This window comes from Budorcas taxicolor, chromosome 18 (assembly GCF_023091745.1).
Source record: "Budorcas taxicolor isolate Tak-1 chromosome 18, Takin1.1, whole genome shotgun sequence".
NCBI lineage: Eukaryota > Metazoa > Chordata > Mammalia > Artiodactyla > Bovidae > Budorcas > Budorcas taxicolor.
Window position 1 is genome coordinate 27,091,366 of NC_068927.1, and position 13,518 is coordinate 27,104,883.

A 13,518-nucleotide genomic window follows, 5' to 3' on the forward strand; every position below is an offset into this window, starting at 1 on the left:
GCGCTGGGGCGGGCGGAAGTGGCCACTCAGCGCTGCCATCGCGTTGCCGTAGGCGGCGTGCCCGCTTCCAAGATGGCGGCGACGGCGGCGTTTTCTGGCGCGCTACGCCGGGCGGGCTGGAGGCTCCTTCAGCTGCGGTGCCTGCCCGGTGAGGGGGCGGCCGAGCTCGGGAGAGGGGAGGGAAGGGGTGCGGTGGGGGGAACCGACCTGGTCTGGGTGAGGGGCTGAAGAAGCCTCGGGGCGGCTCGAGAGCAAGGTGAGGTGAAGGGCATAACGGCTCGCGCGGGCGCCCCGGGCTTGAAGTGGTCGCCTGGCTGGCTTCTGACCACGTTCTCAACCTGTGAGGAGCAAGAGCATCAGGGAAGGGCCTGTCATTCCCATTTCACGGAGTTGACGGAGAGGGCTGTGGGTGCCCAAGATCACACAGCTCATCCGTTGCAGACTGGCACACTCGCCCAAGTTTCTTGACTCCGTTGTCAAATCCCTGGGCCCTGATCACAGGAAACAGCCACACAGACCCCTCGTCTATTAATACTTTTTCCTAAGTCAGTCATTTCCCCACCACTTCAGTAATTCTTCAATATTTACGTATCACCTTTGCCGCCATATAGTCAGTAGTTTTGTTTATATACATCTGATTTTATAAAAATATTGACCTTTATATCTCTACCATAAATAGAAAACAAATGTTACCTCCCATAAGTAAATTATGTATTAACATATATAAGTATATAACTGATGAAATAATGTTCTTTTGTATTCTCCTGTTGCTAACTCACTTCAGTCGTGTCCGACTCTGTGCGACCCCACAGATGGCAGCCCACCAGGCTCCCCCGTCCCTGGGATTCTCCAGGCAAGAACACTGAAGTGGGTTGCCATTTCCTTCTCCAATGCATGAAAGTGAAAAGTGAAAATGAAGTCCCTCAGTTGTGTCCAACTCCTAGCGACCCCATGGACTGCAGCCCACCAGGCTCCTCCGTCCATGGGATTTTCCAGGCAAGAGTACTGGAGTGGGTTGCCATTGTCTTCTCCGGTATTCTCCTGTAGTCCACCTGAAATCTGGACTGCAGTGGTTCTGCAATATTGCTTTGGGATCTCCCAGACCCTTTTCAAAGTTTTATGAATATTTGCTCCATTTTTTTCTGTGCATATACCAAAATAATTGATATTTTCACCCATCCCATGCTGTGTTTCTTTTAAAAATCATTGTTTTCTGAGTTGGTCCATAGATTTTTTTTTTCTTTAGTGAGTGCTGTTTTATGCATAACTCCAAACTATATTCAGTAGAAGAACAAATAATGCCTGTGACCCAGAAAATCTCCTAGATATTTACCCAACAGAAATGAAGGCATATGTCCACAACAAGATTTGAACAAGTATGTTCATAGCACCTTTATTTATAATAGCCAACACGGAAACAGCCCAACAGAATAGTATTTCTTAATGGAATACTACTGAGCAGTAAGAAAGTAACAACCTACTGACCTACTCAAAAATACGAATCAGTCTAGAAGATATTCTGGGCAAAAAAAAAGTCTTATACATACACAGAATCTATGGTATGATTCTATATAGATGAAATTCTCGGACAGGTAAGACTAGAGTGAAAAATTTGAAACAGGTGAATATAAATGTCACCTCAATAAAAGAAAAGGAAAAAATTTTAACTCTAGTTAAGGATGTGTGTGCTGAAGTATTTAGAAATAAAGAATACTGAAGTCTGTGACACATGCATCAAGAAATAGATTAATGTAGGATGAGTGTGATGGATAGCTGTATAGAACTTAGGTAGTGGATATACAGGCATTCATGCCACAGTTCTTTCCACTTGTCTGTGTGTTTGAACTTTTCTGTATAAATGCTGGGAAAGAAAAAAGTAGTATTAGCCTTTCCTTAGTGAACACAGTACTATACCTTTTAAAAGTAAAGTAAATAGGGCTGTTGCAGTATTGCAGATGAGAAAACAGACACCCCATAAACACTAGGGAATCGGTACTCAGACCTAATTTCTAGTCCAGTGCTCTTGCTATGATATATAAATATGTAACATTTTTAAGTCACTTTCATTTTTTGTTTGAGCCTCACAGCATTCTCATTGAGTAAATAGAGATTATTTCTCTTAATTTGCATATTTTAAAGTCATGCTCTTTGTCCATTAACCTAACAAATGATGGAAACATGCCTAGAAGACAGGTGTTCTCCTGGTTTATGCTTTTGCCACCACATCATGTCAGAAGGTTCCCAGTTTACCTAAGATTTTTGTCTAGGATCCAGCACTTGGTTCTGGCTTTCCTTTGCTTTTCTTCCATCCCTCCCACCACTCTGGGTCTCAAAGGGTCTACTTTTGAGTCAAAGAGTGTCCTTGACTGATCAGCTCAGTTTCTGTTTCAGTGTCCCGCTGCCGACCAGCCCTGGCACCACGTGCCTTCCATGCTTCAGCTGTGCAGCTAAGATCTTCGGATCAGCAGAAGAATCAACCCCCGCCCTCTTCTCAGCAACAGTCTGAGGCACAGGACGCAGAGGAACCCAATCCAGAGGCTCTGCGTTCACCCCCCAGGTAGGCATCAGAACGCCTGTCCACCCATTTTGTCCACTTTAAGTGCCTGGGTGAATCTGCTTCTCCTTCCTTTCTCCTCTCCACCCTCTTCGCACCTTTCATCATGTTCAGAACTATCTTTGGAAAGAACTTGTTTGTTTATTTTATGAAAATGGTGCCCATACATTCTAAAATGTTCTGAATAATACAGAGACGTTCACAAAAATAAAACAAAAAAATTACCACAAATCACAAACCAAGGAATAACTCTGCTAACGTTTTTGTGATTATCCTTTTAGATGTTTCTCTAAGCAGGTTTCATATATAGCACTGTGTATATTATAAATGATTAATTACACTGTATACTATACCTGTTGTTCCAGAGCCTGTTTTTTCACTCAGCAGGACATCTTTAATGTCTTTTCACAGATTGTATGATTTTAATGGTTGTCTAATATTCCACCAAATGGCAGTACCAAAATTTATTTGATCTTTTATTGATGGATATTTAGATTTCATTCACATCACGAAAAACGGTGTGATCAAGTGTGTGATTTTATCAGCAGTGGGAGCACTGAGTCAAAGTTCCGCACCTTATGAATTTTGTTCACATCTGTGGGGCCAAATTGCCTGGCAGAAAGGAGATAATAATTTCCATCTCCATTAGATATGTTCTGTTTACTTAATCCTGCCCCTGAGGAGCTCCTCTAGCTCTGAAATGAGAGTGTTCCCAGTCGGTTTTCTGGTTTCTCAGTGAATGTCCTCTTCACTCCAGTTCAGAGGGTTGTCTTTGTGCCAGGCCCTGTGAATAATGTCACCATTGCCCCTGTCCTCGTGGGTTACAGTTTGGTGCAAATCTGGATAAAGAAACGGTGCCGTGAGGCTATAGACTGGGATATCCAGGGTTCTGCGAGAGCGTGTCCCTTCCTATCGCGTGACTTCCTTGCTCGCTGGTTCCTTTCTCTCAGTGACTCTTTGGGAGGTGAGGGATGATGTGACTTTTGCTCTGTTGGCACTCACACACTGATACTGACACGTAAGTAAATGTCCTCCCGACATGCGCTGAGAGGAGGCACAGCGCCTGTGGTTTCTGGCCGGGCACATTTTGCGTCGCTCGGCAGGAGGCGGTGAGAGGAGGAGTGAGGACTCTGTCCTCCTGTCTGTCTCAGGTACACCGACCAGGGCGGGGAGGAGGAGGAGGACTACGAGAGTGAGGAGCAGCTGCAGCACCGCATCCTGACCGCAGCCCTGGAGTTCGTGCCCGCCCACGGCTGGACGGCAGAGGCCATTGCAGAAGGAGCCCAGGTGTGTATGGGTGTGGGCAGGGCAGCCTGGCCAGGATCAGCCGGAGGGAGTCATACTGGCCAGAGCAGAGGGCCTCACACTTTCTTCCAGCCCCGCTCAGAGTCCAGGAACCCCTCACTGCTATCAGATATTCTGGTTTTGCTTGTTTTTCCTCTGTAGAGTAGAAATGCCTTTATTTTTAGATTATTTTTTAATATAAAAAGAATATACCGTGTATTTGGATCTTGGGAGTTAGGTTCTAAAGGCAGATCATAGGTAGTGTGATGGAAGAGATCTGAGCTGAGTGAGGCTGGGGAAGGGTCAGTTGAGGCCAAATCAGACAAGATCCAAAGGTCACATTGAAGAGTTACAATGTCTTTTGTCCTAAGAATAATTGGAGATATGTGCTCAGTTGTGTCTGACTCTTTGCGACCCCATGGACTGTAGCCACCAGGCTTTTCTGTCCCTGGAATTTTCTAGGCAAGAATTCTGGAGTGGGTTGCCATTTCCTGCTCCAGGGGCTCTTCCCAACAGAGATCAAACCTGTATCTCCTGCATTGGTAGGTGGATTATTTTCCACTAGCCCCACCTGGAGATACAGAAGATATGGGATTAAATTTAACATTTCAAAAATCATCAATTTGGCTGCTAGATGAAAGAAAGAGGCAGAGCGAGTCACTGAGGCCTGCTGCCAGTCATGCGGGAGAGAGGAGGGCTTTCTGACCTAGAGCAGTGCAGTAAACACGGAGACGGGTGGTAGAATGACATAGGAGGGAGTGACGGAGTTACCTGTCAGTTTGCATGTGTGGGTACGTGGCTGTGCCGTTTTCTAAGATTAGGGCCCCTGAAGAGGTCCAAGTTTAGGGAAGGATCGTGGGTACAGTCCTGAGCTTTGTTGTGTCTGAGGGATCTTTGGGTCAGCCAGTGGGAAACCTCGAGCATACAGGCCTGAAACTGGAGGAGCTGCCTGGACTAGAATATATGGATGTGATCAGTAAACCAGGGACGTGAGTGAGATTGCCTCGGGTGGCACGAGTGTGAGTGTGCCAGGAGTGTCGTGAAAAGAGAGAGGAGTCTAGGTTCTTGGGGACCGCTGACATTGAAGGGTGGGTGAAGCAGTTCAGTTCAGTTCAGTTCAATCACTCAGTTGTGTCCAGCTGTTTGCGACCCCATGAATTGCAGCACGCCAGGCCTCCCTGTCCATCACCAACTCCTAGAGTTCACTCAGACTCACGTCCATCGAGTCAGTGATGCCATCCAGCCATCTCATCCTCTGTCGTCCCCTTCTCCTCCTGCCCTCAATCTCTCCCAGCATCAGAGTCTTTTCCAATGAGTCAACTCTTCGTTTGAGGTGGGCAAAGTACTGGAGTTTCAGCTTCAGCATCATTCCCTCCAAAGAAATCCTAGGGTTGATCTCCTTCAGAATGGACTGGTTGGATCTCCTTGCAGTCCAAGGGACTTTCAAGAGTCTTCTCCAACACCACAGTTCAAAAGCATCAATTCTTCGGTGCTCAGCTTTGTTCACAGTCCAACTCTCACATCCATACATGACCACTGGAAAAACCATAGCCTTGACTAGTGGGGTGGAGTGGCAAAGGAGACTGAGGTGGAGGAGCCTGGCTCTGGAGGCCAAGCAGCAACATGTGGACGGAGCTACTAGACGTCGGTGACTGCAGTAGCAGCCGTTGGAGGGGAGTGCAGGTCAGGAGTAACGGGGTGGGTTGAGGAGTGAGCGGAGGGTAAGGAAATGGAGAGGCGTGTGGCTGGGAGGGGTAGAGGGGAGCTGGTGTATGAGCTGGTGTACGAGCGGGGGACGTGGGATGGAAGTTGGAGCCAGAGGATGCAGAAACACGGGTGATGGTAAAGATACAGGAGAAATGGCAAAATTAAAAATGGGAGGTTCCTTGAAGGCAAGACTTGTGAAGTCCAGAAAACAGGTGGAAAGACTGGCCTTCGATGTATTAGAGGCAAAGCTGGAGAAGACAGCTGCAGATTTCATTTCTAGAAGAATCTTTTGGGTTCCCAGGGAATGGCTTCTGTTTTCTCTGAAGTAGGCGTGGTTGTCTCATGAACCTGAAGTTAGGAAAAAGTGGTAAGAGACAAAGATTTGGAGGTGGCAGGGGAGGTTTGACAGAATCATTAGAGAAAGATGTAGCACCTGTAGAGAACAGAAATGTAACAGGACTGTTTGGGAAAATCTGATTCAACTGATTATTCTATGGTTACCTGGCTTCCCCCCCACCCCCACCCCACCCGCTCTGCATATCTCTGTTCATACGGCTGCATAATACCTATTGTATTTACTTGAACTCAATTGATAAACATTTGGGTTGTTTCTAATTTTTTTTTTAGTATTGTAAACCTATGTATATGACATAATTAAGTATATTTCTGGTTGGTTTCTTCAGGACAGATTCTGAGAAGCGGAGTTGGTCTTTCAGGGAGTGTGTCAGTCAGAAGAAATCACTCGAATAGAGAGAATTTAACACGAAGCATTGTTAACTAGATGTGACATTGGTAACCAGGTAGCTGGAAGGATAAAGAGAACATTAAGGTATCCGCAAGGTGGCACCTACAGAGAATAGCTCTCACCCTGTTCTCCTGCCCTGGCAGGCAGATTCTTTACCATTGTGCCTCCAAGGAAGCCCAGAAAGTCTGGGCACTTCCACCAGGAGAGAATTCCTTCCCAACTCCCAACGGTGGGGATTTTTTAAGTCTGTTTGTTTCTTTCTGTCCTCCGTCCCTGCTGTCATCAGGGTTCTTCTGACCGTAGCTTCTCAGTGACTGTTGTTTATCAGGAGTAATAAAAGGTCTCTGTGACTTTGTTAAATAACTCCTTAACAACTCAGTAATAAAAGTTTGTGGGCTTTCTTTTTTTTTTGATAACTGAGAGACCTACTTTCCAAGAGATTTAGGTTAAGTGAGCTAGAAAAACAGCACTTTTTCCAAGGCCCTTTTCACAGCAGTTACAATTCTAGGTTACAAGTGTTAGAACTCAACTCTGAACTGGCTCAAGCAAGACGTAGAGTGTTTCAGCTCATTTAATAACAGAAAAGTCTGAAAGTGGCTCTGGCTCAGCATTCTTATCTTGTGCTGCTGGGAGCTGTCTGCATGGTGTATCTGCTTTGCTTTCCCCTCCGTGAGCTTCATTCTCAGCGGGGGCTTCCCATGAGTTGAGAGAGTCAGCAACCCCAGAGGAGAGAGAGTCCCTCTTCCCTGTCGGTACCAGCGGAATTCCAGAGGCGGCCTTGTAGGACTAGATTTGGTCATGTGCATGTCCTAGAACTAGGTGCTGTGAACTCCACACGTGCAGGCCTGGATGCTCTGCTTTGCATCACACCCGGGGGCCTGATGGAGTGTGGAGGGACGAGTGCTCAGCTTCTCCCAGATCACATGGACCAAGAATGAGGAGTAGGGGTGTCCCACTGAAAGCCAAGCTGCTGGTGCCAGGAGAAGAGGTGCTAGTGATGGACAGACAGCCAGTGGCCGCTGCACCAGCCTGCCACTTCCCTGTTTTCCCTCTCCCCCTCTGTAGTCCCTGGGTCTCTCCAGTGCAGCCGCCAGCATGTTTGGGAATGACGGCAGTGAGCTGATCCTGCATTTCGTGACCCAGTGCAATGCTCGGCTCACCCGTGTCCTGGAGGAGGAGCAGAAGCTGGTACAGCTGGGCCAGGCAGAGTAAGTCCCACAGCGTCATTGCTCGGGGTAGCAGCTAAGGATGGGAGGACTCAGGCCCCACCAGCTGTCCCCAGGAGGCCAGTCCAAGCAGAGCCTGCAGAGTAGCGCTGAGCACCCCAGCTGCTCCAATGGGACGGAAATGGAGCTGCCTGTCTCGTTCTAGCTGGTGGAACCATCCCTGCTAGAACTGAGTAGATGGGGTAGCACTGAGCCCATGCCTTCGACCCGGAGATACTCTGTTTTCTTTTCTCTCTTCCAGGAAGAAGAAGACAGACAAGTTCCTGAGGGATGCTGTGGAAACCAGACTGAGAATGTTGATCCCGTACATTCAGCATTGGCCCCGGGTACACGGTCCACCCACATCCAGGCCCCGGGGTGACAGTGTGTTCATGTATATGATTCTAAGCACCTTCACGCGGAAGGTCTGGCACGATGTTCAGAAGTTAGCTTGCTAGTCTCCGCAGACCCAGGGATGCGCAGTGTACTGGTACACTAGGTGTCAGATTGAGGAGAGCCAAAGAGAGGGCCTTCTGAGCCGCCTGTGTCTCAGTTCCTGGAGATGTGAGTGGCCTGGTCCTAGATCACGTCCTGGTGGGCTGCTAGTGGCCCGAGTGTGTCACTGGGTTTTTGGTGAGGAGGGCTCCATGAAGGAGATTAGAAAAGTCAGAAGATTTTACTGACCATCATCATTAACAGGCCTTTCGCATTCTAGATCTCAGGGGAGTGGGACTTCTTTTCAGTTTGTCAGTGTGACACTTAGAGAATTGGAGAGTTCATTCCAAGGGCTTTCCCCAAGTTTTCTAAAGCTCCATTTTTCCTCCTCCTCTTTTCAAAGCGTGTCACAATGTGGGCCATTCTCGGTTAAGAAAGTCAATATATATCAGAACTGAGAGAACCCACAGATCAACTGGTATCCGCTGCCCAGCTGGGAGATGGTTGGGCACTTAATTTCAGCTGTGGGCCGGGTGTGAGGGAGTTCAGCCCAGAGTCAAGGCCCGCCCCGTGCCCGTGCTCGCATGCTCGATTTCGTGGACTGACTCATTCCACCTTGCATTTGAAGCCGCACAAGTGCATGAAGTAGGCCCTGGTTGCTTTCTTATTAAGCATGTTTCCTCCTGGGCTATTTCAAGATAACTTTCCAGCCAATCGGGCACGTCTCTCAAGGCCACAGCCAGTGGGTTTCAGAGTTGGTAAAGTGACAATCCTTGGACTCTCCGGTGTTGATATCTGCTAATGGAGCCATCTCTGGGCTGTGCCACTGCTTATATGAAAGGATTTTGAGGTCTCAGGTAACAAATCAGTTTGAGTTAGGGGAAAAAAAAAACTGGAAGGAGTTTATCATGAGCAGGGCATGAAGGGCAGAAATGCTGCTGGGCTCCAGGATGGCCTAGAATTGGGGCTTAGCAACCTCCCCCAGACTCCACTCCTAGCCTTGCCTCTTTCTCCATGTTACAGAATGGGGGTGCCCTCCTCCATCCTTACTCGAAGATACCAGGCTATACCTGGCTGTCTGCATTCCCAAGTTCACATGCCAGGGACTGAGGATCTGACTGGGCAGCAGAGGGTACTCTGCCCCGGCTCCCATAAGCTGTAGGTGGGAGGGAGCCTTAGATGCCAGGAGCTCACAGCTGTGGTTGGAGATGGTGTGTCTCAGAAGGAGGGCTGGGCGGGCCCCTTACTATCTCTACCGAACAGTGAGGTGCTGCCATCACCGGTGTGCAAGTGCCCCTTCCTGTGTCATCTCTCCCCAGGCCCTCAGCATCCTCATGCTCCCTCACAACATCCCACCCAGCCTGAACCTGCTGACCAGCATGGTGGATGACATGTGGCATTACGCTGGGGACCAGTCCACTGACGTGAGTGCTCTCCTCAGGCCCGCAGAGGGTGGGGACGGCTGCGTTAAGCATTTCCTCCAGAAGTTTGTGAAATTTCTTTCATCACACATCCCTTCAGGGGGACTCCAGAGTCATTCTCATCTTAGGAAGGAGAGTTTAATGTATGAGGAGGGTCCCTCAACAAGCCACAGTAGCCTCTAGGTCATCTTCATTCAGGGACCAGTGCTATATCCACACATCAGTGCTCCTTCCCCCCAGAGTGTGACACACGGCATCAGAGGGCTGATTGGGCTGCCGTTTTATAATCATTTCCCCCTCAGTCTCCTAAATTTTAGATTCTGTGGCAGACTTCCTCAGTGTATGTCTTTTATGAGACTGATTTTTTTTTTAAAAAAAAAGGATGCTGTAGAGACATTCTCGAAGACATTTTTTTTTAAGACGTTGCTTTAAAAAGAAACTCCCTCCCTACACCCCATCTTGGCATGCTTTGCTCAGAGATCAATAAGCCTCTAAAACAGGCAGCCGGAAAGAATCTGACTTATTAATACTATCATATTTCTGGTAGAAAATTAAAAATGTATATACACATGTATATATCTACACCTTCATAAAAGAAGTTAATATGCGATGGTACTTGGTGAGATCCAGGATGGGAGGCAGAGAGATGCTTCCACCACAGTTCTAACAAAGTGCTTTAATAAACTTCTCTCATACGGGAATATACCACCAACAGAGATGGTTGGAAAATGAAATTAGAAAGCCCAGAAATCAGGGAGGTAAAACAGGAAGCAGCCAAGCTAGTGCTCTGAAGAGCAATTGGCCAGGATAGCCACAGCCAGAAGTTGCTGAAGGACCTGAACTCTCAGCTCCTCCCAGGTGTTCCAGTCTGTCCCTGACGCTGCCTCAAGCCCTCACATCACTGATGGATGACACAAGGTTTGGTCACAACTGCCTGATCACAGAGCCTCTCTGGAACTTAGACCCCAAGGACTGTAGCACGCCAGGGTCCTCTGTCCATAGAGTTCTCTAGGCAAGAATACTGGAGTGGATAGCCATTCCTTTCTGCAGGGAATCTTCCCTAACCAGGGATCAAATCTGGGTCTCCAGCATTGCAGGCAGATTCTTTACCATCTGAGCCACCAGGGAAGCCTGAAAATTACATGAGATCTTTGTAAGCCCGTGGACTGTAGCCCTCCAGGCTCCCTGTGTCCACAGAATTCTCCAGGCAAGAATACTGAAGTGGGTAGCCATACCCTTTTCCAGGGGATCTTCCCAATCTAAGGATTGAACCTGGGTCTCCTGTACTGCAGGCAGGTTCTTTACTATCTGAGCCACCAGGGAAATACCTAGATGTCCGGAGACTTGGGCTTTTCACTGGTGGGTTCAAAGCTGAGTGGACGTAGCAAAATCAAATGGGATGCTTAATAAACATCTAGATCCTGGCACTTAACTTCAGACCTGCTGACTCTGAGCTCTAAGAGGTTGGGCCCAGGAGCCTGCATTTTCAATCTCCCAGGTGATTCTGACACCCAGCCTAGTTTGGGAACAGCCACATTGTCCAGAGGGCCACGTGTATCTGTGAGGGAAAGAGGAAATTAGAAAGGAGCCCAGGAGTGCCAGGGGCTTTGGGTAGGAATCACTCAGACTTCCCCCAGCCTGCAGCAACAGTGGTGACCTATCCCCCTGGATGGGTTCCTTTGCAGTTTAACTGGTATACCCGCCGAGCGGTGTTGGCTGGCATCTACAACACCACTGAGCTGGTGATGATGCAGGACTCCTCCCCAGACTTCGAGGATACCTGGCGCTTTCTGGAAAACCGAATCAGTGATGCAATGAACATGGGCCACACTGCCAAGCAGGTAGCTCGGGGCTCAGCATCTGGGAAGCTTCCTCACTAAGCGCTCTGTCCTCTTGGGCCACACTTGTCACCTGTCTGCTCTCTTGGTCCCCTTGGGCCTCAGCTGACAGTCCTGGGGGCCTTCACAGGGAGCCTGACTGGTTCTTCCTCACCCCAGCCCTTCCCTAAGAGCCACATGTGGTCCCTTTGTTACTGTGTTATCTGTAGACTCTTCTTCCAGGACACAGGGCCCTCTTGATTCGACCTGTAGGGGTAGTGAGCCTACAGGTCAGACCTCCCTGTCTCACGTCTGAGCAGTGGTGGGGCCTGAGAAAACCTGACTCTGACTCCTCCTAGGTCAAGTCCACCGGAGAGGCCCTGGTGCAAGGACTCATGGGCGCAGCAGTGACGGTGAGTACCGCCCAGCTTGTCCCTGCCCAGTTGGCTCCAGTCCCATGATCCTCACACATGTCACTCACCCCAAGTAGTTCTGTAGCCTTAAACTGGGGAAGCTAATCTTAGGGCTGGCAGTGGTTCAGTCCCAATCTCTAGATTCCAAATATCTCACCTCTGTTACTGGCATGAAGACAAAACTTATGCCTGGGACCCTGGTACATCAGATCTCCACATCATAGCCACACAGGCTGCCTCGGAAATCTGTCTTCGCCATTGGAGTCCTGGGGGCAGGGCCAGGTCTCATCACTCTCTGTTTCCATCCTCTTGTCAGCTCAAGAACCTGACAGGTCTAAACCAGCGCCGGTGAGCAAGAAGGGCTGTAAGCTAGAGTACCCGGAAGAAAACCCATGGATATATTTAAAGGGCTTTGAAACGTACAAGGTGCCATCCATGGAACAGGGTGTCAATGAGAAAGCGCCAAAGGACTCTGCAACACTACCACAGCCACCTAGGAACCACAGGGCACTGGGCAACACAGGTGTAGCCCAGGGTTGGGCCACTTCTTCAGTTCCTAATGCCAGGCCAGGCCTCCTGATGCCTTTTGGCACCATAGCTATGGGACTGAAAAACGCAACACTCAATCAAGCATTCAAATCATGGAAACCCAACACATCCCTCTTGTGGTCTCTCAGGCACTTTGACCATGTCTTAACCTGCCTCTGGGGCTCCCAAGTCAGAGTCCGGATCTGAGGCCACCCCAGGTGGCAGCTCCCCCACAGCACAGCACAGGCCTGTGAGTTCCATGCTGCCCTTTCATTCTCCAGTGTCCTGAGTCGTTGCACCTGGAAACCCCCTGGGCAGGCTGCCTCACCTGAGACAGGTGCCTGCTGGTGCTCAGCCTGGCCAGAGGTGTGGTCCCAGGCCCTGTGTCATGTTAAAACAGCACTCATTGCAGGATTATTAGTGAACTTAGTCTGTAAAATATTATAATAAATATCTTTGAAGCAGTTTCCTGTTGTGTAGGGAATTTCCATACAGACCATGGCAGCTGTCCAAGACCCCAGAAGCAGAGAGCAGGGTTTTGGAGAAGGCTTGCAACTGGCAGGCAGGAGACCTGAGTTAGGGCCCCGGTGCTGTGTGATGTTGCTGGGCAGCTGTGACAGCTCTGCACCTGTGGGCCCGGGCCTCCCTTCAGTAAAATGGGGGTGACGGGGTCTTTCCCCCTCCCGGTTAGCTTCTTCGGCTCCTCCTGCCCATCACTGACTATTTCCTTGATACAGTATTTAGCTTTACAAATTCTCTCAGCCTCTGTGCAGGCCGAGCCCCCTATTTAAGTCCGGTTAACTCTGTTGTGTAAGTCTGTTCAGGCTGCTGTGGTGAAATGTCTCACAGTTCTAGAAGCGGGAAGTCCAAGATCAAGGTGCCAGCTAACTTGATTCTTGGCGCTTTCTTCCTGACACACATGGCCACCTTCTCCCTACATTCTCGCACAACAGAGAGAGCATGCCAGTGTGCTCTGCTGTCTCTTCCTGGTTTTGTTAGAGCACTAATCTGAGAGTTCTATCCTCAGGACCTCATAAAGACCCCCTTTCCAAGTATCCTCACGTGAGAAGTTGGGGCTTCACCATTTTGGTGCACGCAGCATCCAACAGCCATCTGTCTTCTGTGCTGCGGTCTCCTACCCGAGTGGACTGAATGACGATGGGAGTAACGGCTAGTGGGAATTTCCTGTCTCACGCACGTTCCTCTGGGCCCTTTCTGCACCTGATTCTTTTATCTTGACATCCTGTCAAGTTGCCTGCAGTAGCTATCATATTTTGTTCCATTCCCTCTTTTATCCTATATAGCATCCATCTCACACTCAACAGACAACCTTAATTCTTAATTTACTGAGATGATACAGGCTTTAGTGCAAGGGCCCGCTTAATGCTCTTCTCTGTCTCAGATGTCAC

At 48.9% G+C, this 13,518-nt stretch overlaps 1 protein-coding gene across 1 annotated transcript; it reads left to right on the forward strand.

Annotated features, from left to right (window-relative positions):
• Positions 1-24: 24 nt before the first annotated feature.
• Positions 25-12,582, forward strand: COQ9 (coenzyme Q9). Its single transcript, XM_052656717.1, has 9 exons — positions 25-148; positions 2,392-2,557; positions 3,706-3,841; positions 7,356-7,498; positions 7,758-7,842; positions 9,250-9,354; positions 11,037-11,192; positions 11,528-11,581; positions 11,898-12,582. The coding sequence occupies exons 1-9, from the start codon at positions 73-75 to the stop codon at positions 11,931-11,933; spliced, it is 957 nt and encodes a 318-aa protein (XP_052512677.1). The 5' UTR covers positions 25-72; the 3' UTR covers positions 11,934-12,582.
• Positions 12,583-13,518: the final 936 nt, after the last annotated feature.